At 44.5% G+C, this 25,303-nt stretch overlaps 1 protein-coding gene across 1 annotated transcript in view; it reads right to left on the bottom strand.

Annotated features, from left to right (window-relative positions):
* Window positions 1–25,303, bottom strand: part of dnah2 (dynein, axonemal, heavy chain 2) — a 228,338-nt gene that overhangs the window by 120,381 nt on the left and 82,654 nt on the right. The window contains exons 27-34 of the mRNA XM_056576101.1: window positions 24,104–24,304; window positions 14,800–14,956; window positions 14,152–14,326; window positions 10,170–10,333; window positions 7,916–8,077; window positions 7,536–7,639; window positions 5,340–5,496; window positions 3,079–3,161 (exon numbers count right to left, since the gene is read on the bottom strand). Coding sequence (XP_056432076.1) covers window positions 3,079–3,161; window positions 5,340–5,496; window positions 7,536–7,639; window positions 7,916–8,077; window positions 10,170–10,333; window positions 14,152–14,326; window positions 14,800–14,956; window positions 24,104–24,304 — 1,203 coding nt within the window. The remainder of the gene's footprint in view (window positions 1–3,078; window positions 3,162–5,339; window positions 5,497–7,535; window positions 7,640–7,915; window positions 8,078–10,169; window positions 10,334–14,151; window positions 14,327–14,799; window positions 14,957–24,103; window positions 24,305–25,303) is intronic.

Genomic DNA, 25,303 nt, shown 5'->3' with positions numbered 1-25,303 from the left:
AGAGAGGGAAGTTAGCGTTAGTTCAACATGTGGAGGGTAGGACAGACTAAGTGTTTATCCCTGTCTCTCCCATTATCTACTGGTTTGTGTCTCCATTCCTTCTTCCTGAGGTTAATGTGAAAACAAGGTGGGGATGGGAGGGGGACCACACACACACGCACGCACAAATGCACGCACACACACACAAACTCCTCTCTCTCGTGCAGCGCTTATGAAGTACAAACTCTGGAAGTGAACAGAAGTCATAGAGATTTGGTATTTACGCACACAAGAAAAAAACATGAGACTACGAGACATGCAGGAAAAAGCAGAGACATACAGCGATCATGACTGAGTACTCTACCAGTTTGTTATTTCATGTTATTTTGAATTCAGTGAACTGCATAGATGCATAAACACACGCACACGCACACACACACACACACACACATATGAACACAAACAGCTGGAAAATCTCCCTATGGCTAGATGGCCAAATCCATCATTCCTGGTCCGACTTAAACACGAAAATAAACAAGTGCACCATCAGAATCATAGACATAAGATTCAAACATAAATACCCAAACATCAATTATTATTCATAAGCAGCCAGGCACATAAACATCTGTAGTAACGGTAACAAAATCAATTTATAGGAACAAACATAATCCACTGCACTTCAAGCCAGCCACAGCAGAACACTGGTGGTGGGGGGGAGGGGGGGGGGAATTAAAAATTCACACCGCTCATTATTTAGCATTCCACCTTGGCCATAGCATGGCATACCCGGGCGTATAAACCAACTCTAACGTGTTGAGATGCAGCCGAGCCAGCGCCTAGGGCCTATCCACAATGCTAGCCGCAGCAGGAAAAACAACTAAACCCTTTCTTTCATCCTCCGTTTGTTTCCTAAATGCTGTGCGATCGGTCAACGCAGATACATGATTTACCATGTACACACACACACACACACACACACAGAAAGGAACCACACAGACTGGATTCATCCGGGAAAGATGGGCAATGCATTCAGGCAGAACCCCTTAGATCAAACACAAACACTTTACGTCAACCAAGACATCAAAGGGGGGGGTGGAGTAGAGAAGGGGTTTGGGCATCTTGCTCAAGGATTCCTACTGGACATAGGGGATGGAAGCCAGTACCTTTTAGCTGGGAGTGGCACACCCTCGCTATGACTGCACTATCATGTCCCCTAAGTATAACAGTCTCACTCGCTCTCTCTCTCTCTCCCCCATCCAGACTCGTGTTCGGGGGTGCTGTGCTATAAAACCCTCATGGTGATGGTAGGAGAGGGGCGGTGATTCAGTTGGGGGGAGAGGGTGGATTATCCACTCCATCAACTTGAGGAATAGAAGCAGGCATTGTTTTGCTTCTGCCTCAGGTGTCGCCGATGTTTGCCTCCGAGCTGCATTTATTGGCTCTCTGCCCAATATGGATGCTCCGCGAAAGTGAGTGTGATGGTGCAGAGCTTGCGCAACACACAACATACATAAACACATGCATGCTTAATGCACACACACACACACACACACACACACACACACACACACACACACACACACACACACACACACACACACACACACACACACACACACACACACACACACACACACACAGGAGTATGCATGTGCCCAAGGAGCTAGGTGAACACACAGGCACATATAAATGTAGTGCACATACACATATATTAAGTATACTCCCAAAAGGGCACACGCACGCACACACACACAGACACACACAAACAGCTCTCCCACACGAATTACCCTCTGTCTGGACGAAGGAGGGAAACACATAAAAAGTTATGGCTCAATTAGGCAAGGGGGGTAAAAATAATGTAATCCATAAATTAGCGCAAGTCAATTAGGACAACTTGCCAATTAAGGACAAATGTGTGACTGCAGGGCAAGGCCTTAACGAGGCAGCGGGCGGAGTCACCCGTGCCCTTCCCTGTTTGTGACCATGATTCAGCCAATGGGGTGCTGCGACCGTGCCTCTGATGGGAATTAGCTCTCAAATTAATTCCTGTGGGGGCGGGGAGGGGGACTAGGGCCTGGCACGCTGTGTGGTGAGCGAGAGAAGAGAGAAAGATGGAGATAGAGAGGGAGAGAGGGAGAGGGAGAAAGGGAGAGAGAGAGAGAGAGAGAGAGAGAGAGAGAGAGAGAGAGAGAGAGAGAGAGAGAGGGGGGGGAGAGAGAGAGATGAGAGGGGGAGAGAGAGAGATGAGGGGGACAGAGAGAGAAGGGGAGAGAGAGGGGGACAGAGAGAGGGAGAGAGAGAGGGAGAGAGACACGGGAAGCAATATAGAAAGGGAGAGAGCAAGAGGGGATGGAGGGAGAGTGAGAGCACGGCAGAGTGGGAGATACAGCGACAGATACAAGGAGACGGAACGGCAGAGATGGGAAGGAAGCGAAAAAGGGAGCGAGAGCGAGGGGGGAAAAAAGAAGTGAGGGGAGGAGGAAGAACCAGGGAATAGGGGATAAAGAGCGACAGAGAGCAGGATGAGTTCATCTATTTGCGTGTCTTTGTGTGTGTTTTCCTGCGGTATCTATTTGTGGACCGTGCCATACGGGTGGGTATTGAGTGGCGGGTGTGCTCTGTAAGGCTTCGTGATGCTCGGTTCCCCTCACTGATCAGATCCTACGCTCCACAGAACCCACCCCTTGCCGTCAGAGAGCTCTGGCGTGTTAACAAACGCTTTGTGTAAGAGAGAGAGAGGACAACAAGGGATTAACCAGGATACTGTGGATCACAGGAAAGCAGCCCCCTATGGCTCACTTTTCACGTTTGTGACAGTTCCACGGGGTCACACGGGTCACCTGACCTTCCCCCGCCAAGCCTAATCAATTATGACTTAATCCAGTGTCACCTGTCGACCCAACACACACACACACACACATACACACACACCTTAACACTAATGCTGACTATACCTGTGTAACTACCTCTTTTACTGTACAATCTCTTGACTGTCGACCTCTCACCTCAAGACGCACACACTCACCCACACCAACCCACACACGCATATACAGCGTCACACAGCCACAAACACCCACAGACAGGAGCGTCAGGCCTTACCTGAGCTGGTGATGACCCTTGTCCTTGTACGGAGTGATGTCCAGCACCATCTCCCCCCATGTTTTTGCGATGGTCTCCAGACCCTTATGGATCAAAGACATAGGGTACGGTGAGTACACAGACACATGAGCACACAACACAGCACGATGGAAAACAACCTGTGGGCTGTGATGGGGAGTGAGGCAGCAGGGAGGGTGGAGGTTGTTTTGTTCTTCCAGGGCCCAGCAGAGATGACTCTCCGTGAGGCTTTGACGCCGTACAGGAAGCCATTGATCTCGGTGCTGAGCGGAGCACTTTGCACACATCACACAGCAGAGCGTTCATAAATGAGCGTCATGTCTCTCCCCCTCTCTCTCTCTCTCTCTCTTATGCAGTCCCCCCACACCAGGGGGCTTGACAGTCTGTGTGTGCGTGTGGGTGTGTGAGGAAGGTCAATGTGATCTAGACACCTTCTTGAGTGAGCCAGGCTTTTGACATGCTTAACATACACAGATGTAACCTCCGGGAGCTCGCCCGTGACTCTCTGCTGAGCAACACTGGAGAGATTCAGATGGAGGTAGTGGTGATGTTGGTGTCGGGGGGTTGGTCGGAGGGGGGGGGGAGACCCGGAGGAAGGGATCAGGCAGGCAGCACATACTACATAATTCTAAAACACCCCCACCGGGCTCCCTCATCTCCCCCGCCGTTCTTGTCTGGAGGAAATTAAGTCTTGTCTCAATTTCCCCCACCGCCTGCCAGCCTGCCAACCTGCATGAGTAGCAAACCTCCTCCAGCCCTGGGAGATGGAGAGGGTGGGGGGGGAGAGAGGTAATGCGGCCGCTGGAGGCTAAAGGAAGGGGCTACGAGGCTAAGCCTGTGAGCCGCCGCTGCCGCCTGGCTGACTTAGCCCGCCGCATGACCCCCTCCCCCCCGTCCCCCCCCCCCCGTCGGGTAAGGGTCTTTTACCTGCAATCATTACCACATGGACCCCTGTGACACCTGGCAGCCATTCATCATGCCCCTCCCCACCCCCCCAACACACACAGCCCGTCCGTTGTGAGGACCCGGCCGAGGTCCTCACGTGTGCGATGGTGCAGGATTCACTTTCACACACACACACACACACACACACACACACACACACACACACACACACACACACACACACACACACACACACACACACACACACACACACACACACACACACACACACACACAACTGCATACCGACATTAACCCACACAACATGAATGCACGAGCTAACGTGCATGTTGCGGCAGGGTTTCAGAGGAGCCTTGTAAATGCAAATTCAATAATATCCATCATTGACCTTTGACCCAATAAAGCATAACATATGAGATTTCAGACGCCCAACAAAGGAGAGAGAGAGAGACAGACAGACAGTAAAAGAAAGAGAAAGAGAAGGAGAGAAAGAGGCACTGCACCGAAAGACAAGCCAAGGGGTCGTAGGAACAACGTCAAGATGGAAGGTGGTGACGTTCTGTGAAGGAGGGAAGGGGGAGAGGCGCAGTACCAAGGAAGGAGGAGGAGGTGAAGAAAGGAAGAGGATAATGTCTCTGGGGAACGGCAGGTAAACCTCAAAGAAGAGAAGGGGAGAGGAAGACTTCCCACTCCCTGTCTCTGCAGGTACAGAAAGGAAATGCATAAGGTAAAGGAAAATAGGGTGAGTAGCAGGCAGCTGGTATGGCTCAGCACTGATTGATCTGCATTGCAACAGCTGTCTCCCCCTTGTTTTCATGGCTGACAGAGGTAGAGAGAGAGACAGAAAGAGAACTACCCAACTGTTTCTACATATTTTTTTATATATTTCATTATATAATTGTTTTTGTATTTATTTGATGTATATCTTTTTTAATTTATAACACTCTAAATGAAATGTTAAATATATAGTCATTTATATTCTCATTTGCTTTGGCATGGTGAACGTTTATTTCAATGCCAATTAATTCAACTTTAATTAATTGAATCCAGAGAGCGAGAAAACAGTGATAGAGAAGCAGAGAAATAGCGAGCCAGAACGAGAGACAGGTAGATAACAGAATTAAAGAGAGAGAAAAATAATAAAGAGAACGAAACAGAGAGAGAGAGAGAGAGAGAGAGAGAGAGAGAGAGAGAGAGAGAGAGAGAGAGAGAGAGAGAGAGAGAGAGAGAGAGAGAGAGAGAGAGAGAGAGAGAGAGAGAGAGAGAGAGAGAGAGAGAGAGAGAGAGAGAAATAAAGTGAAAACAGATAGAAAGATAAACAGAGAGCGAGGGAGGACCTGTTCGATGGAGAGCTCCTTGCAGGCGGCTCCACAGATTTCAGAGATCTTGTCGGCGTGCTGGTCCAGACCCAGGGACACCATCTTCTCCAGGGTGAACTCAGGGCTGGTGTGCTCCACGGAGCACTGCAGCTCCTGGCGGATCTCATTCCAGTGCCTGCAGAACACAACCCAGAAGAACAGGTCCAACATCATCATCATCCTCGGCATCATCATCACCATTATCAGCATCATCATCACCATGTGTGTGTGTGTGTGCATGTGCGTTGGTCGGTGTGTGTGTGTATGTGTTTGTGTTTGTGTGTGTGTGTGTCTGCACACGTGTGTGTGTGTGTGTGTGTGTGTGTAGAACTGGGTCCTCAGCTCGGACCGCCTATATGGTAACTGAGATGTCTGCCGTGCAACATATGTGTCGCGGCACTCCTCGAGTGACGGGTGAAAGGGAGGATCATTAGCGACACTGACTGGCATAACTGACAGCCGGCAGAGCGGGGGAGAGAGTGAGCGGTAGAGAGATATAGAGGGAGAGAGAGAGAGAGAGAGAGCGAGAGAGAGAGAAAGAGAGAGAGAGAGAGAGAGTGGGCGGAGCTGTGAAATCTGTGCCAGCCGTCACCCTCTGGCTCTTCTCCCGCGTGTTTTAATCACAGCGACGCCCCTCCGACTACACGACCCCCTCGGAGACCCGGGTACCTTAGCCACACTTCACATTAACCCACCAGACACGCGCAGTCGCGCACACACAGTCATTACTTCACGGTTAACAGGATTAACCCCAACCAGCTTCGTCTCTGTTCCCACCCCCAGCGGCTACTTTAACTACCAATGAGGTGTAGGGTTTTTTTTTTTCTCTCAGCCTGATAAAAATCAGGAATATTTCCTCAATGTGACGTTTTGTATTCATTTTTTAATTTTTCGAAATGATTACTAGTGTGGCTGTAAAGCAAGCCACACTATTGTTATGCTTCGTCTTCGTCTTACCCAAATTCGCCTAATTTGGGTAATTATCTTCTCCTTCAGTTTTGGAGGGATAAACACCAAACCACTACCAAAAAGTCGGGTATATATAAGTCTACTTTCAGAGACCATACATTGAACACATTATTTAAATATAATTATTATAATATTATTATTTAATATTGAAAGTGAATAGTGGTAAGGTGGTCATTTTCAAATTAAATACACACATGTAAACCGGAGGTAAGGAGGTCTCCCAAAGGTTTGGCCACTGTGACCACAGGGGCCGCTATCACTTGAGGTCAGACCTAAACGACCACACACCCAGCCCCAACCCCTGTTTGCCAAAATATTCTGAAACTTGGTATTGGGGCCTCATGTGCTTAATCTTTTTGCCACAAAGACCCTTCTCAAAAGATTTTGCTGTACCTTTAAAGTTTGGAAAACCTTGAAAAAAATTGTGAAAAAATAAACCCAAATAAAATGAAATTGAAAACATGCTCCTTAATAATGCTCAACCCTAAGTTATTACCTTTATTTCGGCATTTCTCTTAAATATGCCAGAGTTATGTGCAAATAGGATTATGCAGATGTACCATAATTATTAATCAATAACAAGTCTGCTTCAGAGTACCCCAGAGATCAACGACATTCCCTTAAGTTAATGTGGATTTTTTTTTTTTTAAGTTTTGTGTCTATTGCTAAAAAATGACATCACAGTGTTAATTAAGTCAATGGGGAAGAAACGCTGACTACAACCATTCCGAAGAACAACTCTGAGTTGTCAAATTTGGTACATGTATAGAAACCGTGCGTAAGCAAGTCTCCAAAAGGTAAAGTGCCGTTTTGACGACAGGGGGGCACCATAACTCAGAATCAAAGAAAACCTTTAGTCTTATTATTCGATCAATCAGTCTGCTTCAAAGTGGCCCAGGGACTTGAAACTTGTCGTGCTGGTTCATTACTCTTGCTAGCATTAGCATGCTCACGTTATATTGCACACGATACGATGAGTTGGCTCATGTAACCACATGCATTTTCCTCTGAAAGAAGAAAGCCTTTTTCAGAAAATGTGACATGTGTGGTTGTTGAAAAAGGAAAAAAACCCAGTGTAGAACCCTGTGATTAATCACCAAATCATTAGAAAACGTAAGAGTCTTAATGACAGCTTCTAGAACCAGATCCCCTGCTCCAGGTGAATCAGCATCCGTTTGAGGGTCAATGTGGTGGGGGTTACAGCACCTGTCTCTCAGGGCAGGGTTCTTCAGGTCTGTGATGAGAGGGATGGTCCTCTTGAACTGCTCAATGTTTTTCCTGGTACTTTCCACTATGTCCCACTTCTTGTCCTGTAGACACAACGTTAGTTAAGGTCTCTTTGTGGTGGGGGGTTGTGTGTATGTTTTTTATCCACGCATTTAAATGAGCAGAAAGTTTGTTAAAGATATTGATAATATTGGGACAGTGTTGTGGCCACTCCCTGTCAAAAGGAAATGGGTATGATTCCCTTATGTCTGCTGCCTACGGCAGGCATCCTGGCGCAAGGTGAAGCCAGTTGATCCATACTAAGGGTCCCAACGTGTATGTGTGTGTGTGTGTGTGTGTGTGTGTGTGTGTGGGCCGACCTTGAGTTCCCTGCTGAGCTTAGTGACGTGTTTGAACATGTCCTGGGCGGTGCTCTCCATGGTCTCGGTCTGCAGGGAGAGGAAGGCTCCTGTCTTCCACTGCTTCCAGTTGGAGCTCCACTGCTGGCTAGCCTCCCACACCTGCTGCAGGGACTCCAGGTCCTGGCGGAGGAGGAGATACAAAAATACATGGATTGAAGAAACAGAACTTATTGGAGAAGACGGCACCGAGCCCAGGAAGGAAACCTTTCTTTCCGGTTCTGTTAAGGAGATATTCTGCCAAAGAGAAACTGATTTGCGCAAGTAGAAGAAGCTTTTTTTTTTTAAAGAAGGATTATAATAAGTGTCTTACTACGGTGGCTAGTCTGCAAAGTGGTGATTTAAAAACTTTTCAGTCTCTTTTTTACTGTTAACTAAGGCTTAACTTGTGTTTACCAATTACGCTGTTACAGATCCCGGCTTCCAGCAACATCACCGAAAATCCGAGTCTGACTGTCATCAAACTTTAGATGAGTCATCTAAAGAGTGATTTGAGAGACTATTCTCAGCCTAACTTGTCAAGTCGCGTGGGATAACAGTGTCTCCTGATGACTCAATGTAAATGATGTGATGATGCTCACTTACACATGGAGGTGAACATACACTAACAAATACACATGCACAGACATGCATACTCGCACACAGAGACAATCACCGACACGACAAACACACACACTAACAAACACACAGACACACTCGCTAACATAAACATAAAAACACACAAACAAAACACACCGCTGCAAGGCCAGCATTGACATCATGAATATAATCCTTGCAAACCCTTGGATAATACATTTATGTATCCTTTGATAAGCCAGACTGCTACACACAACAAATAAACCCAACCAGTCAAAGCTGGTCCACAAAATAGATACTTTAGAAATGTGCATGACTATTGTGTTTGGTTGGTCTGTTCTCATTTTTTTTAACGGGTTCAATGATCTTTTCCAAAACAATTTATTGATGACTTAGACAAAAAAAAATTATGAAAACTTCCAATGTTTTTTAAAGGCTAAAGGTGGAGCTAATATGTGATAATGCTTAACATACCATGTAAAATACAAGGTACTAAGAATTACCACAAAAAACGGGTCATAAAAAAACTCAGTCATGAATAAACTCAGCGATGAATAAAAGGGTCCAATAAGAAAAATAAAGGAAGTAAAGTTAATATTCTTTACAACACAATGCATTTTAAGAGATTAGCAGTGGACATTCTTAAGGCCCTGGGTGTGTCGATAAACAGAGATCACTGTAAGGTGTATGTGTTTGTTTGTGAGAGCGATGGAAAGCAAGAGAAAGTTTTGATCACCCTGGCCTATAGCCTTCAGTGGCTATGGGGTGATCGAGTGAGCGAATTAACAGCAGGAACTGAGGCTACACAGAAGGGGGGGGCACAAAAAAACACTCTTCCCCTTGTGTAACATCTGGTGATACACACTGGATACACATCTGCCAAGGACACATGGAAGACAGAATACAGATAAGTGCAGCCCATAGGAACAGCTCAGGCTATATGAGAGGATTGTAATCATGGCTCTCCCTGCTGATCGTTCGAGTGCCTTCCTCTGCGTGGCGTCTCTCAGAACGCAGCATGCTGAACGCCGTGCCCTCACAAAGTTAATTTATCTCCAGCGAAATTAAGTTAGACAATGTTAACACTGCTGGCCTCTGTGGAGGTGGAACTTTACCCACGGGGTTTTATGTGCATCGTGGGTGACCCGGTTTGCTTGTAGTGCTCAGAGGTGAGGCCAAGGACTTTCTGTCTTTGGATGGACGATAGAAGTCCATATCTATCATACCTTGGACCTAACATGCAAGCTGAGGATAGTCATTCACCATGACCATCACCTGACCCTACATAACCTAACTAGGACCTACCTCCACTGAGTAATCTCTGCTATGTATTTACACTAAATCGTTTCCACACGGCCTGTCAATGTTTTGGCTCATTCATCACTTCTACACTAATGGTTTTCATTTCTGTACGCATCATGTAGCCCAGCCGACCAAATCTAGAGACCCCCATACTAAGGTGTGTGTGTGTGTGTGTGGGGGGGGGGGGGGAGGTTCCTTGATAGATATCGTTATTAAGTCTGTAAATGTGAACCAATAGCTCATAGTTAACTCGTAAAGATCCTTGTACATTGAATGCAATTATTTCTGACAACAATAACAGAATTACAAATCATGGAGCTTAATGTGAGAGAGAGACCTTCTCCAGCGCCTGGAGGTCTTTGGAAGGGGGCTGGACGATCTTGAAGATGTTGAGGCCCTGGCGGAGGGTCCCCTCCTCCTCCTTCTGGCTCTCCAGCTGAGCCCGGAGGTCCTGGATCTGCTCCAGGGCTGCTTCACCGCTCGCCGCACTGCTGAACGGACCTGGACACACATACACACGCACACGCACACGCACGCACACGCACACACACACACACACAAATACAGGGATGTGCAACGTTTTTTTTTACTTTTTGGAGACAGTAAAGTTATCAGCCATTCCGAAGGGACGGCAATTACCAAAACCGCCACGTTGAGAGAGGGTGAGAGAGAGTGTGAGAGAGGGAAATAGTGAGAGACGCTAAACTGGAATAGGAGGGAAGTAGAGCAAGAGGACATAGGAGAGGGAGCAGAACATAAAAGCAGATAAAGACAGAGTGGTAGGGACTCAGAGAGCGAGGTAATGACTGGTGATCATAGTGAGGTGAGCTACTGATACGACTAGTGTCTATTACACCTCCAGGCGCGGTCTCTCTCGCTCTGTAACTTTCTGCCTCTCTCGCCCCCCCCCCCCCCCCCTCTGTCTTTTCTGTTTCAGTGAATGCCCTTCAGACCGACACAGTGAAGCGACTGACCCAAATGAGAGGGGAAGAGGAGAAGGAGGGAGGGAGAGAGGAAGAACGGGGGAGGGGGGGGGGGGGGGTACCTGATGAATACTGATGTAACTTGGCATCCAAAACTCATTAAGCGTCCTGGCAACTGCCATTTGGTTAAATTTTTGTATCCTCTTTTTCTAGTCCCTGCGGCATTCACCCAGATTACATCAGAGAACCCTTTTTGTTTGGAAGGTGGCTGTGGTGGTATTGTCGGAGAGGGGGGTGGGTTGTGCTGTTCCATGCAGGTTGTGCGTTGTCTCTTTATGTGTTTGCGTCTTTTATATTGTTCTCACAACATGAGAGGACAACATGAGAGGAAATAGAGTGGTGAGTGGGGGGGAGATGAAGGGGGGGGGGGTATTTTGAAAGTTGAAAAGTCTGGGGTTCGTCTGTGTGGTTGAGAGAACAAACACGATCTGATGAATACAAAGAAAGAGGTGGGGACACCTATCATCCCTAGGCAGAAAGATGAAGACGATTAAAACAGTAGACATAAAATAACTGAACTCTGTAAAATGTCCATGTGTAGAGTTTCGGCAGCCGCTGAGGTTTCAGCCCCCACCTCTGCCGTCCCATTCCAATGTCTATGGTTTCCTGAACTGGTTTGTATTGCTTAAGGTGGCAATAGGTAATTCCAAAATGATGTCATCGTCTCCGACAGAATCAAGTAGTCAATAGAATTGATCGATTTATGAATTGTATATAGTTATTAACTCTGTAAATGTGAAACAATAGCTCAGAGTTAACAAGTAAAGATCATTTTACATTGAATGCGATTATGTCCCACATCAATAATATGATTACAAATAATGGAGCTTATTTTGAGGCGTGCACATATGATGCAATTTCCATTTTCCGGATAAGAGACATTATTTTTAATCTCTACAAGGTCGATTTTTTGACTGCTTTAGAAGGCTGTGAATAAATCAGTTTAACCAATCACAATCGGGTATATTTGACAGTCACCATGGACACTGTACATGTTATCGGATTTTGAAGAAGTAACAGCTTATTTACATTTCGGAACACACATTCCTGTAATTGTATCCATTGTTGTGAATAACATTCATTGAGCGATAATTATCGCTGTCCATTATATGTATTGATCATTCATATCAATAGCAGCCAGTACCACAAGCCAATGTTTACTGCCACTGCGATACTCGTGCGACGTGTCCCAAAGAGGGTTACGCTTCTTGGACACATACATAACGGCCCTTGTGTGTGGGTGTGCGGAGCTTCGGCTTGTCAGCTTGTTGATGTTGATGCTGCTTCCCAGAAAGGGTAAATTCCTCAGACATACAGTATATACATACTGTTTATTACGCCATTTAATTGACAACATCTGTCGTTATAACGCTCCTACACAACGACGTTACAGAGAAACCTAAACAAATGAGTCGTAGCCATGGGGATAACACCCCTGCCTCCAGCCCCTCCTTCCTTAAACTCTTAGCCCAAATCAGATTTTCTGGTTTGAATTAAAAGCACATTCTCTCCAGAGCCCTTTGTGTGTCTGGGCTATTGTAGAAACATGGTGGGGCAGGGCCCGCATTGAGGAGGTCCGGCTTCCCATGTAGATATAAAGGGCACGTTCTATGGTAACAGAAAAAATAATATATAATATATTCAATTTCTGCCGAGACCGTCTCGATATATGACATTCAATTCCAAACACTACACATTTAAGACCCCAGCGTGCTTCTGAGTGGCGAGAGGAAGTAGCAGGGGCGGAGCTCAGGTGGGGAAAGAGAGGAGACCCGGGGAGCCGATGAGAGGTGTTGATGGTAACGCACTCAGAGTACCCCTCGTTTTGTACACTGTTGCTCACACACGGCATCAGGTGTGTGTGTGGGCACACATGTCTGTGTATTGCGTGTGTGTGTGTGTACATGTCGTGTTTTTGATAGCGAAAATGTTTGGGATTTCAATTTTCATCTTTTAATGGATACGGCAACTGGGAGAACAAACAAGAGGACAGAGAAAGAGGAAATAGTGGGAGAGAGAGGGAGAGAGAGGGAGGGAGAGGGATGCGATGGAGGGACATAGAGATGGAAGAAGAGCGAGAGAGGGTCTCTGATGATTAGGGATGACATGGAGTAAACACTCATCTCTGAGGAGGACAGAAAAAAACAACTGGGCTCTAGTAGAAAGGGAGAAAGAGAGAGGAGGGAGGGAGGAGGGAGAGAGGAGGGGAGGCAGAAGAGGATATCATTTGGGAAGAGGGAGCGGAAGAGAGGCGGGATGGGTAATAGAGTTATAGTGAGGTTAACAATGTTTTTTAGATAGAGGAAAGGGAAAGGGATGTGAAAGAGCCAGCCAACCAACCCACCAGTCAGTCAGTCAACCACTCAGGATTGTTTTTTTTTAGGGGGATGTGGAGCAGAGAGAGGGGGGAGAGCAGAGAGATCCCTGAGAGTGCCGTGACACATTAGACCCGGGCCATTGGTCACCAGACCAGAGAGAGAGAGAGAGAGAGAGAGAGAGAGAGCGAGAGAGAGAGAGAGAGAGAGAGAGAGAGAGAGAGAGAGAGAGAGAGAGAGAGAGAGAGAGAGAGAGAGAGAGAGAGAGAGGATGAGAAAGAAGGTGAGATCGAATGAGAAAAGCCAAGCGATAGAGACCGAGAAAGTACAACACATAAAAAATTTAAAAAAGCGCAAAGCAATAGAGAGACAGAGTAAAAGAAGGAGGGAGAGAGGGAGAGAAGGAGAGCGTTGGGAGGGCGGGATCAGTGTAATGATGCTGGAGATGGGGTGGGCTGGGATGGTCTACCATGTGGAACTGCAATAACCCTATCGGTCGGTCAAGGCTGAGGCCTTGTACTGATCCACTGACAGACGCACACACACATACACACACACACACACAGACACACACACACACACACACAGGCATCAGAAAGCGTCAACATCAAATGCGACAGCCATATGAATAGCACATGAGTATTGATATATATAGTCCTTTGTGTATATGCAGTGTACAAACGTGTGTTTGTGTGTTTGTCTGTGTGTGCATGTGTCTGTGCATGTGAATCCATGTTCATGCTGACAAACTCATTCAGGATGTTTTGGATGCATGGCTTTACTTATAGTGTTTCTGTGTGTATTTGTTTGTTTGTGTGTGCGTGTGTTTGTGTGCGTGTGACAGGGAAAGAGTGAAACAGACAGTGAGAGGAGAGAGAGAGAGAGAGAGAGAGAGAGAGAGAGAGAGAGAGAGAGAGAGAGAGAGAGAGAGAGAGAGAGAGAGAGAGAGAGAGAGAGAGAGAGAGAGAGAGAGAGAGAGAGAGAGAGAGAGAGAGAGAGAGAGAGAGAGAGAGACATTGACCTGTGCTGGTGAACTCCTGCAGCGTGGCCTGGGTCTTCTTCTTGAACTCCTCGGAGGAGAAGACCAGGCGGCTCTTGAACTTTTCCTTGTTTTTCCTCAGCATGACGTCTCCGTCCACCACCGCCTGCTGGAACCACAGCCACTGGCTGCTCAGACCCTCCAGCATCCTCTGCACCTGGGGCACCACACCAGAGTAGGAGGGGGGTATGGTCAGGGCTGGGGGACCTACCACTGGGAGGTGTGGGTGGGGTGTATTTATGTTGGTGTGTGGACATGTAAGTGGGTTGTCTACTTTAGAAGGTTCTGTAGTAGGTATAGTATCAGGAGTGTGACATGATGTATCCTATGAGCAGAATGTGTGATGCATTATCGGTTGTGTTTCCAACTGTGATTGTGGTTGATACGTGCGTGCGTGTGTGTATGTGTGTGTATTTAAACACACATAAACATATACACACACACCCATATGAAATGTATGACGATGAGGGTATTTCTTTTGTGAGTATGTGGTCAATTTAAAGCATGTGCTTATACGCTTTTGTGTGTGTGTGTGTGTGTGTGTGTGTGTGTGTGTGTGTGCATGTGTGTGTCTGTGAATCTATGAATATATACTATGTATACATCACATTATTATTATATTATACGTACTGCCAGGTCGACGGTGACCTCATACTTGGCCAGGATGGCAAACTGATCGTGTATGGGGGGTATCTTGGCCTCCAGCTTGGCCAGCCCCCCCTGGAGACGCTCCAGCAGCTCCAGACCCTCTCCCAGCTCCTCCAGGGTCTGGGGAGGCCGGCTCAGCCTGCACACACACACACACACACACACACACACACACACACACACACACACACACACACACACACACACACACACACACACACACACACACACACACACACACACACACACACACACACACACACACACACACACACACACACACACACACACACACACACACGCGTTGGGAAGCAGTGGGAGACATGGCCATGCATGTGCCTGGACATGTGTGGGCTTCAACCCACACATTGTATTGCATTTATGGTGCTATGGTGCTGCGTTCATACACATCTTAGTTTTTCCACTGTTAAGCCCCTTGCTGTGTGCCCTTTGCTGTGTGTGTGTGTGTGTGTGTGTGTGTGTGTGTGTGTGTGTGTGTGTGTGTGTGTGTGTGTGTGTGTGTGTGTGTGTGTGTGTGTGTGTGTGTGTGTGTGTGTGTGTATGCACGTGAGGGATTGACCAACTGCAGTACTTGAAGTCGGTTAGTGAATGTGCGAGGGAGTGACTGAGTGACTGAGCAGCATATGATAGAGTGAGGGAGTAGACTTCCCCCAACATTATCACCGCCAATCCGAGCAAGAAAAAAATAAAAAATAATACAATTACAGAGTAAGAATAAAAATAAAAGGAAAAACAGTCTCACCTTTAACGTTTGGTCTACAGTAACCTTCCAATATGTCCATAAGGACCTCAAGGATAGCAAGGGTAAGCATTAAGAACCGGTTTGAAACAGTCGTCCTGCTGGCATCAGACGACTGGGCTCATCAAATATTGAACATAGCCTCGGGACAGCGGGCGATGGTCAGTGTCCATTCTACACCACTGGCTCCTCCAGTCTCCTAGATCTCCTCTGACGCGTCCTGACAACCCTCCATGGGAACCCATTACGCCCTGTCCAGCTGAATGAGCGGGAAAGCCCAGCGGCAGCCGACAAATCGCTGTTAATTAAAAGTAGCATGTCGTGTTGCGTTTCCGTTTTGTGTTGTTGTCGTTGTTTTTCTGTTTATCCGCTGAAGACGATTAGTATCTCAACCTTTGATGTGATCGGACATGTTTGTATCGTTGAATGACACTTCAAGGTTACAGTTATTGATTCAGAACCGGGCGCACGTGCATGCACGCGCAGAATGTCAGTGTGTGTGTACTGGATGTGCCAGAATTTCCCACTTGTTCTCGGTGCCAAAGATGAGAGACTGAAAGTTAGCCTACATTTTGAGTCCCTCTCCTTAAAAAACAAACACCAAGCCAGAAATCCTGGTGTTATTATGGATTCAGATTTGAATTTCAACAGCCACATCAAGTCAAGTGATAAAATATGCCTACTATCACTTGAAAAACATAACAAGACTAAGAGGACTCGTGCCCAAACAAGACTTGTTTGGGAATGTCCATACCTTTGTCCATGCCTTTATTACTAGTAGGTTTGATTATTGTAATAGTCTCTCAGCAGATCTTCCAAAAAAAGCTATTAGGCAGCTACAGCTTGTTCAGAATGCAGCTGCTAGAGTTCTAACAAAGACCAGAAGATTTGACCAAAAACACATCACACCAATTCTCAAATCCCTGCATTGGCTCAAGTCATGTCGGAGGATTGGTTTCAAAATGCTCACCTATAAATCGCTAAACGGTTTAGGGCCAATGAATACCACTGAAATGCTTTCACTATATGATCCCTCTGGACCATTAAGATCAACTGGGACCAGTCACCTAATTGTTCCCAGAGTCAAAACAAAACATGAGAAAGCAGCATTCCTCTACTATGTGAACAAACAGCTGCAATAAAGGATCTGTGCCTTGCTTCAATGACTACATTTAAACCACGGTTAGAACCGTTTGTGGGGGCACCCTGGTGAATCCCCAGATACAGCGCGTACCAGTAAGGCTCAGTCCTTACGGCAGCGACCCGGGTCTGATTCTTGGCCGTCGTCATGTCCTCCTCTCAGTCTCTCCCGTACCTTCCTGTCTTGCTAAATGTATCTTCATGAATAAAGCATAAAAATGCAATGTATATTTGGTAAAAAAGTATATATTCACGTTCGCTTTCTACTAAACTAAACTCAAAAGAGCCAGTGAACCCAGTGTTTCAGCTGGAACTCAAACACTATGGGTAACCCTTCCTTTTACAGTCCCCTAATTACTAGGTATTTACCCGGTAAAAACCTGGTAAATCATAGTGTATTACTGGGTAATTACCACTGGTAATAAGAAGGTAAATACAGAGGTAGTTACCCAGTAAATACACGGTAAATCATAGTGTATTACTGGGTAATTACCACTGGTAATAAGAAGGTAAATACAGAGGTAGTTACCCAGTAAATACATGGTAAATCATAGTGTATTACTGGGTAATTACCACTGGTAATAAGAAGGTAAATACAGAGGTAGTTACCCAGTAAATACATGGTAAATCATAGTGTATTACTGGGTATTTACCACTGGTAATAAGAAGGTAAATACAGAGGAATTATCCGGTAAATTATAGTGTGTTACTGTGTAATTACCACTGGTAATAAGAAGGTATATACAAAAGAATTACAGCTGAAGTACCAAGTTAAACCTCCACTATTACCCATCAACTCAACTAAGTACTGTGTAAATTACTTTTTCTTAGTTATTATTCATAGCTACACCCATTCAGAAAGGGTTTATTCGATTTACCTTAGAAACTACGGAATTACTTACCTGGTAACAAGCTCCGCAGGAACAGTTTTCCTCTAGTTTCATGGTACATCTTCTTAAATACTGGGTACAAAGCCGTTTGTTTCCATGGTGTTACCACGTTATTACCATATAATTTATAATGGATACATTCCATTGTCCATGCAGTCAACACAAACTGGTACCATGTACGTTCTGCGACGTTACCAAGTAAAACGCGACAATTTACCCGGTAAGTAAGTTGAAACTGTACTGTAAAAGGAAGCCTCGTTTGTTTCCATGGTATTACCAGGTTCTTACCATATCATTTGTAATACGTTATTCCCTTTTCCATGCAGTCAACACAAACTTGTACCATGTACGTTCTGCGACGTTACCAAGTAAAACCCGACAATTTACCCGGTAAGTAACCTGAAACTGTACTGTAAAAGGAAGCCTCGTTTGTTTCCATGGTATTACCAGGTTCTTACCATATAATTTGTAATACGTTATTCCCTTTTCCATGCAGTCAACACAAACTTGTACCATGTACGTTCTGCGACGTTACCAAGTAAAACCCGACAATTTACCCAGTAAGTAAACTGAAACTGTACTGTAAAAGGAAGCCTCGTTTGTTTCCATGGTATTACCAGGTTCTTACCATATAATTCGTAATACGTTATTCCCTTTTCCATGCAGTCAACACAAACTTGAACCATGTACGTTCTGCGACGTTACCAAGTAAAACGCGACAATTTACCCGGTAAGTAAGCTGAAACTGTACTGTAAAAGGAAGCCTCGTTTGTTTCCCTGGTATTACCAGGTTCTTACCATATAATTTGTAATACGTTATTCCCTTTTCCATGCAGTCAACACAAACTTGTACCATGTACGTTCTGCGACGTTACCAAGTAAAACCCGACAATTTACCCGGTAAGTAACCTGAAACTGTACTGTAAAAGGAAGCCTCGTTTGTTTCCATGGTATTACCAGGTTCTTACCATATAATTTGTAATACGTTATTCCCTTTTCCATGCAGTCAAAACAAACTTGTACCATGTACGTTCTGCGACGTTACCAAGTAAAACACGACAATTTACCCAGTAAGTAAGCTGAAACTGTACTGTAAAAGGAAGCCTAGTTTGTTTCCATGGTATTACCAGGCTCTTACCATATAAGTTGTAACTGGTTATTCCCTTTTCCATGCAATCAACACAAACCATATATGTTCTGCAACATCGTTCACCAGTAGTTAAGCACTTTAATTGTTGTTATAAAACCCCAAACCACTGTTGATGAAAGGCATATTAAAATTAAACAAAATCAAAGGCTTATCTTTCAAACAATGCATATCTCACAAACAGGCACTGAACACTGAAGAAATGGAACAAAAAAATGAGCCGTCCACATCAACTCAATTTAAATGTTACTGATGGTGTTTTCATAAAACACATGACATTGTTATGGCAAGTGACCACAAGGAAGACTGCTTCAACCTCTTCAAATTGAATAAGCGGTGAATGCCGCAATCTGCCTAATGGAGCATCTTTGTGGTCATTCGCAAACCAATGAGTCCACTCGATGAATGAGAGATGACTCTTTAGTGTCTTCTCTGTGAGGTATCCCTGCAGTCTCCACATCTGGGATTTGAAGGCTGACCAAGACCTGAACAGGTACCTCCAAATCTCCCCTTCCATACTGTAATAAAGAATCAGAAGACAAGAAAATAAACATTAGGACTGTCAATTAATTAACATTTCTAGAACATGTAGAACTCAAAGATTATTTTGTTTATTAGTTAAAAAAGGATGCTGGTCCTCTGGCCATTGTGTTTGGTCATATTGAAAAGAGAAAAAGGCATAGCCATAAATACAGTTAATAGGACGGGAGGGGACAGGCTGTTACCTCCGGTTAGCACTTTAGCATCGAGCTAGCGGAGCTTCTGTCATTCAACTAACTCGGACATGTTGTTTAAAACCTATAACACCCAATTTATTAAAATATCCGGATTTAATCGGGCTCTCTCCCATAAGTACAGTTAATAGGACGGGAAGAGACAGGCTCTGTTAGCCCCGGTTAGCGCGATGCTAAAGAGCAGCTCTACCGGAGCATGCCACCTCAACAGGTGCAAGTTAGCCTCCGGTTTGATATTCGCCAGATATTCGGTTTACCACCCAATCGGATTCATCAACATAAGTGCAATACATTACGGGCTTAGTATGTTGAGGACGGTGCATCGCGAAAATCACAAACACATGTTGTCGCCATTGATGTCTGTGCAACAACGTCATTTACGTTTTGGCTGCTACCTGTTTTAGGGACCGTCAACAACTTACACTCACCGACTGGTGGCAGTTACCATGGAATTGTTTCTGGAAATAAATCATATAAAATAATATAGAAATCACTAAAAAATACATTTTGTCACCTGATTGTAGTATTAGTTGCCAATGGTGGGCTGCTACTTACTGCAGGTAACTTTGCTAATATATTATATTATTGTTAAACGGGATGCAATTAATAATTTCAAATATAACTTAGTCGATTTTTGTCGAATATTAAACTATTAACTTCATTATGATTAACTATATTGCAATATATTTGTGTGAATAATCTCCTGAAACAATTCCATGGTAACGTCTCTGCCACCAGTCGGTGAGTGTAATTTGTTGACGGTCCCTAAAACAGGTAGCAGCCAGAACGTAAATTACGTTGTTGCACAGACATTGATGGCGCCAACATGTGTTTGTGATTTTCGCGATACGGTGTCCTAAACCGTCCTCAACATACTAAGCCCGTAATGTATTGCACTTATGTTCATGAATCCGATTAGGTGGTAAACCGAATATCAAACCGGAGGCTAACTTGCACCTGTTGAGGTGGCATGCTCCGGTAGAGCTGCTCTTTAGCATCGCGCTAACCGGGGCTAACAGAGCCTGTCTCTTCCCGTCCTATTAACTGTACTTATGGGAGAGAGCCCGATTAAATCCGGATATTTTAATAAATTCGGTGTTATAGGTTTTAAACAACATGTCCGAGTTATTTGAATGACAGAAGCTCCGCTAGCTCGATGCTAAAGGGCTAACCGGAGGTAACAGCCTGTCCCCTCCCGTCCTATTAACTGTATTTATGGCTATGCCTTTTTCTCTTTTCAATATGACCAAACACAATGGCCAGAGGACCAGCATCCTTTCTTAACTGATAAACAAAATAATCTTTGAGTTCTACATGTTCTAGAAATGTTCATTAATTGACTGTCCTAATGTTTATTTTCTTGTCTTCTGATTCTTTATTACAGTATGGAAGGGGAGATTTGGAGGTACCTGGTCAGGTCTTGGTCAGCCTTCAAATCCCAGATGTGGAGACTGCAGGGATACCTCACAGAGAATACACTAAAGAGTCATCTCTCATTCATCGAGTGGACTCATTGGTTTGCGAATGACCACAAAGATGCTCCCATAGGCAGATTGCTGCATGGCATTCACCACTTATTCAAATTGTAGAGTTTGAAGCAGTCTTCCTTGTGGTCACTTGCCATAACACTGTCATGTTTATTATGAAAACACCATCAGTAACATTTAAATTGAGTTGATGTGGACGGCTCTTTTTTTGTCCGATTTCTTCAGTGTTCAGTGCCCGTTTGTGAGATATGCATTGTTTGAAAGATAAGCCTTTGATTTTGTTTAATTTTAATATGCCTTTCATCAACAGTGGTTTGGGATTTTATAACAACAATTAAAGTGCTTAACTACTGGTGAACGATGTTGCAGAACATATATGGTTTGTGTTGATTGCATGGAGAAGGGAATAACCAGTTACAACTTGTATGGTAAGAGCCTTGTAATACCATGGAAACAAACAAGGCTTCCTTTTGCAGTACAGTTTCAGCTAACTTACTGGGTAAATTGTCGTGTTTTACTTGGTAACGTCGCAGAACTCACATGGTACAAGTTTGTGTTGACTGCATGGAAAAGGGAATAATGTATTACAAATTATATGGTAAGAACCTGGTAATACCATGGAAACAAACGAGGCTTCCTTTTACAGTACAGTTTCAGCTTAATTACTGGGTAAATTGTTGTGTTTTACTTGGTAACGTCGCAGAACGTACATGGTACCAGTTTGTTTTGACTGCATGGAAAAGAGAATAATGTATTACAAATTATATGGTAAGAACCTGGTAATACCATGGAAACAAACGAGGCTTCCTTTTACAGTACAGTTTCAGCTTAATTACTGGGTAAATTGTTGTGTTTTACTTGGTAACGTCGCAGAACGTACATGGTACCAGTTTGTTTTGACTGCATGGAAAAGGGAATAACGTATTACAAATTATATGGTAAGAACCTGGTAATACCATGGAAACAAACGAGGCTTCCTTTTACAGTACAGTTTCAGGTTACTTACCGGGTAAATTGTCGGGTTTTACTTGGTAACGTCGCAGAACGTACATGGTACAAGTTTGTGTTGACTGCATGGAAAAGGGAATAACGTATTACAAATTATATGGTAAGAACCTGGTAATACCATGGAAACAAACGAGGCTTCCTTTTACAGTACAGTTTCAGGTTACTTACCGGGTAAATTGTCGGGTTTTACTTGGTAACGTCGCAGAACGTACATGGTACAAGTTTGTGTTGACTGCATGGAAAAGGGAATAACGTATTACAAATGATATGGTAAGAACCTGGTAATACCATGGAAACAAACGAGGCTTCCTTTTACAGTACAGTTTCAACTTACTTACCGGGTAAATTGTCGCGTTTTACTTGGTAACGTCGCAGAACGTACATGGTACCAGTTTGTGTTGACTGCATGGACAATGGAATGTATCCATTATAAATTATATGGTAATAACGTGGTAACACCATGGAAACAAACGGCTTTGTACCCAGTATTTAAGAAGATGTACCATGAAACTAGAGGAAAACTGTTCCTGCGGAGCTTGTTACCAGGTAAGTAATTCCGTAGTTTCTAAGGTAAATCGAATAAACCCTTTCTGAATGGGTGTAGCTATGAATAATAACTAAGAAAAAGTAATTTACACAGTACTTAGTTGAGTTGATGGGTAATAGTGGAGGTTTAACTTGGTACTTCAGCTGTAATTCTTTTGTATATACCTTCTTATTACCAGTGGTAATTACACAGTAACACACTATAATTTACCGGATAATTCCTCTGTATTTACCTTCTTATTACCAGTGGTAAATACCCAGTAATACACTATGATTTACCATGTATTTACTGGGTAACTACCTCTGTATTTACCTTCTTATTACCAGTGGTAATTACCCAGTAATACACTATGATTTACCATGTATTTACTGGGTAACTACCTCTGTATTTACCTTCTTATTACCAGTGGTAATTACCCAGTAATACACTATGATTTACCGTGTATTTACTGGGTAACTACCTCTGTATTTACCTTCTTATTACCAGTGGTAATTACCCAGTAATACACTATGATTTACCAGGTTTTTACCGGGTAAATACCTAGTAATTAGGGGACTGTAAAAGGAAGGGTTACCACACTATGAGGTATTAAAAAAGGTGTTTTAGGTGAAGAGTTTTAGGAAAAAGAAGGGGACATTCCCATCCTCATGGTTACAACCCATGCCAACTTTGTAATGCTTTTATAGTACCGTCGTTGTGCATGAGCGTTATAGTGTTATAAACATCTTCTCAGATGGTGCTTCACCTTTCACACACCGTGGCATTATACTTTGGGTCCTGGAAGCTTAACTGTCACTTGGTTGTGGACATTAAATAAACCACTGCTCACACCGTTGCAATAAATGATAAGGTTCCGGAAAGCTCAACTTTGTCTCAGGATTACTATGTTGACCATATATAACATATATTACCACGTTTAAACCAAAACACACTTTTAAATTATTATTGTCTTCATGCACTATTATATTGTACACTGTTTCATTGTATAACATATCAAGGTTTGGATGTGAAGCATGTCAAATCTGCCTCATGGATAAAATGTGCTACATAAATATAGTTGACTTGACTTGACTTGACTAAAAGTGACCCGACACACATGTCTTTGTGTCTGTGTCCTTCAATTGTGGAAAATGTACAATGTGTGTCCTTCTCCACTGATGGAAAAGTATGATTATAGACATTCAATCCTATCTGTCTATCTTTTTCTTTCTTTACCATCCATTCATGTAACCAACCATCCATCCGTGCCCTTCCTTTGTCTCTCTCTCTCCCCCCTCCCAGTCTCTCTTTCCCTCTCTCCCCTCTCTCTGTCTCACCCAGTCTATCTCTCCCCGTATTACCTCTGCTCTCCCAGTCTCCCCCCTCTCTCTATTTTTCTCTCCCCCTTTCCCAGCCGCTCTCCCAGTCTCCTTCCCCCCATCTCTCCTATTCTCCCCCTCTTTCAGCCTCTCTCCCAGTCTCCTTCCCCTCTCTCTCTCTTATTCTCCCCCTCTCCCAGTCTCCTTCCCCCTCTCTGTCCCTTATTCTCCCTCTCCTAGTCTCTCCCTCCAAGTCTCCGTCTGTGTCTCTCTACCTGGTGGCGTTGTCCTGCAGGAAGCCGTGGAGCTCTGTGAGCTGTCGGCTGGCCATGAGGCTGAGCAGCTCGGTGAGTTTGCTCTGCCACTCATTGCAGTGCTGCACCAGGGACGACTTGAGGGGGGAGCAGTCCAGCAGCACGAACTGGATATCCAGCACGGTCTCCTCATTCTGGATGTTGTTGGCCACCTCTGTGTACCTGCAGCCCGTGACCAAAGGCCATGGAGGAAGGAAAGAAAAAGAGACATTTTGAGACTGAGGCGGTGCTGCTTTTTCCGCCTGGTTTGAATGATCCAAAATTTGCCTTTTGCTGCATCAAGTATGACGATATAAAGAACAATGTTAAAGTTTTGATAAATTGGATGCAAAGACGGGGTGTTCGGGAGACTGCTTGTTTGTGAAAAGGAGATTTCTGTAACTACTTTACTTATTTGTGAGTCTAGACTGTGAAAGGGCAGTCCCTACGTGCGGGGCTCAATCTCTAACAGATTGAACGAGCAACAATGATGCAAGATGGAGATGAGTAGGCATCACAGCTCAGGCAATCAGACAATCATATAAGTCATCTTTTTTATTCATTGAAATTCTTGTATACAACAAGAGGATCACAGAATTAAAGCTGGTGTGTGACTGTGAGAGGAGAGGTTATTTGAGGGATGAGATAATAGACAACGCCTGACGCCTGGCGTCACAGGTCACAATTATGTATAAGTGCATCCATAGAATAAAGGACAGTAAAGACCAATACAATACAAACTTAATTGCTGCAATGAAGCAAATCGGATTATTGTAATCGATGGCAGTCTGTTATTGACATGCATGCACATTTTTAAGTGCTGACCCAGCCAGGTATGCGTACACATGGAAAAGGATGCATACACACACTCTCAGTCATGGTAGTGACACACAAACACACACACACACACACACACACACACACACACACACACACACACACACACACAACAATCACTGTTGACTCCACAGTGATTTACATGACAGTCAGAGAGAAATCCATAAGGCAATAATGCAAACCACCTAAGGGATATGTGTGTGTGTGTGTGTGTGTGTGTGTGTGTGTGTGTGTGTGTGTGTGTGTGTGTGTGTGTGTGTGTGTGTGTGTGTGTGTGTGTGTGTGTGTGTGTGTGTGCATAAGTGCACACACAGCAGTGTTTGCTGAGTCTGTGTGGCTGGACCT

This window comes from Gadus chalcogrammus, chromosome 17, assembly GCF_026213295.1.
Source record: "Gadus chalcogrammus isolate NIFS_2021 chromosome 17, NIFS_Gcha_1.0, whole genome shotgun sequence".
NCBI classification, from domain to species: domain Eukaryota; kingdom Metazoa; phylum Chordata; class Actinopteri; order Gadiformes; family Gadidae; genus Gadus; species Gadus chalcogrammus.
The sequence above is the reverse complement of the archived record's forward strand: the minus strand, read 5'-3'. Positions and strand labels throughout refer to the sequence as shown.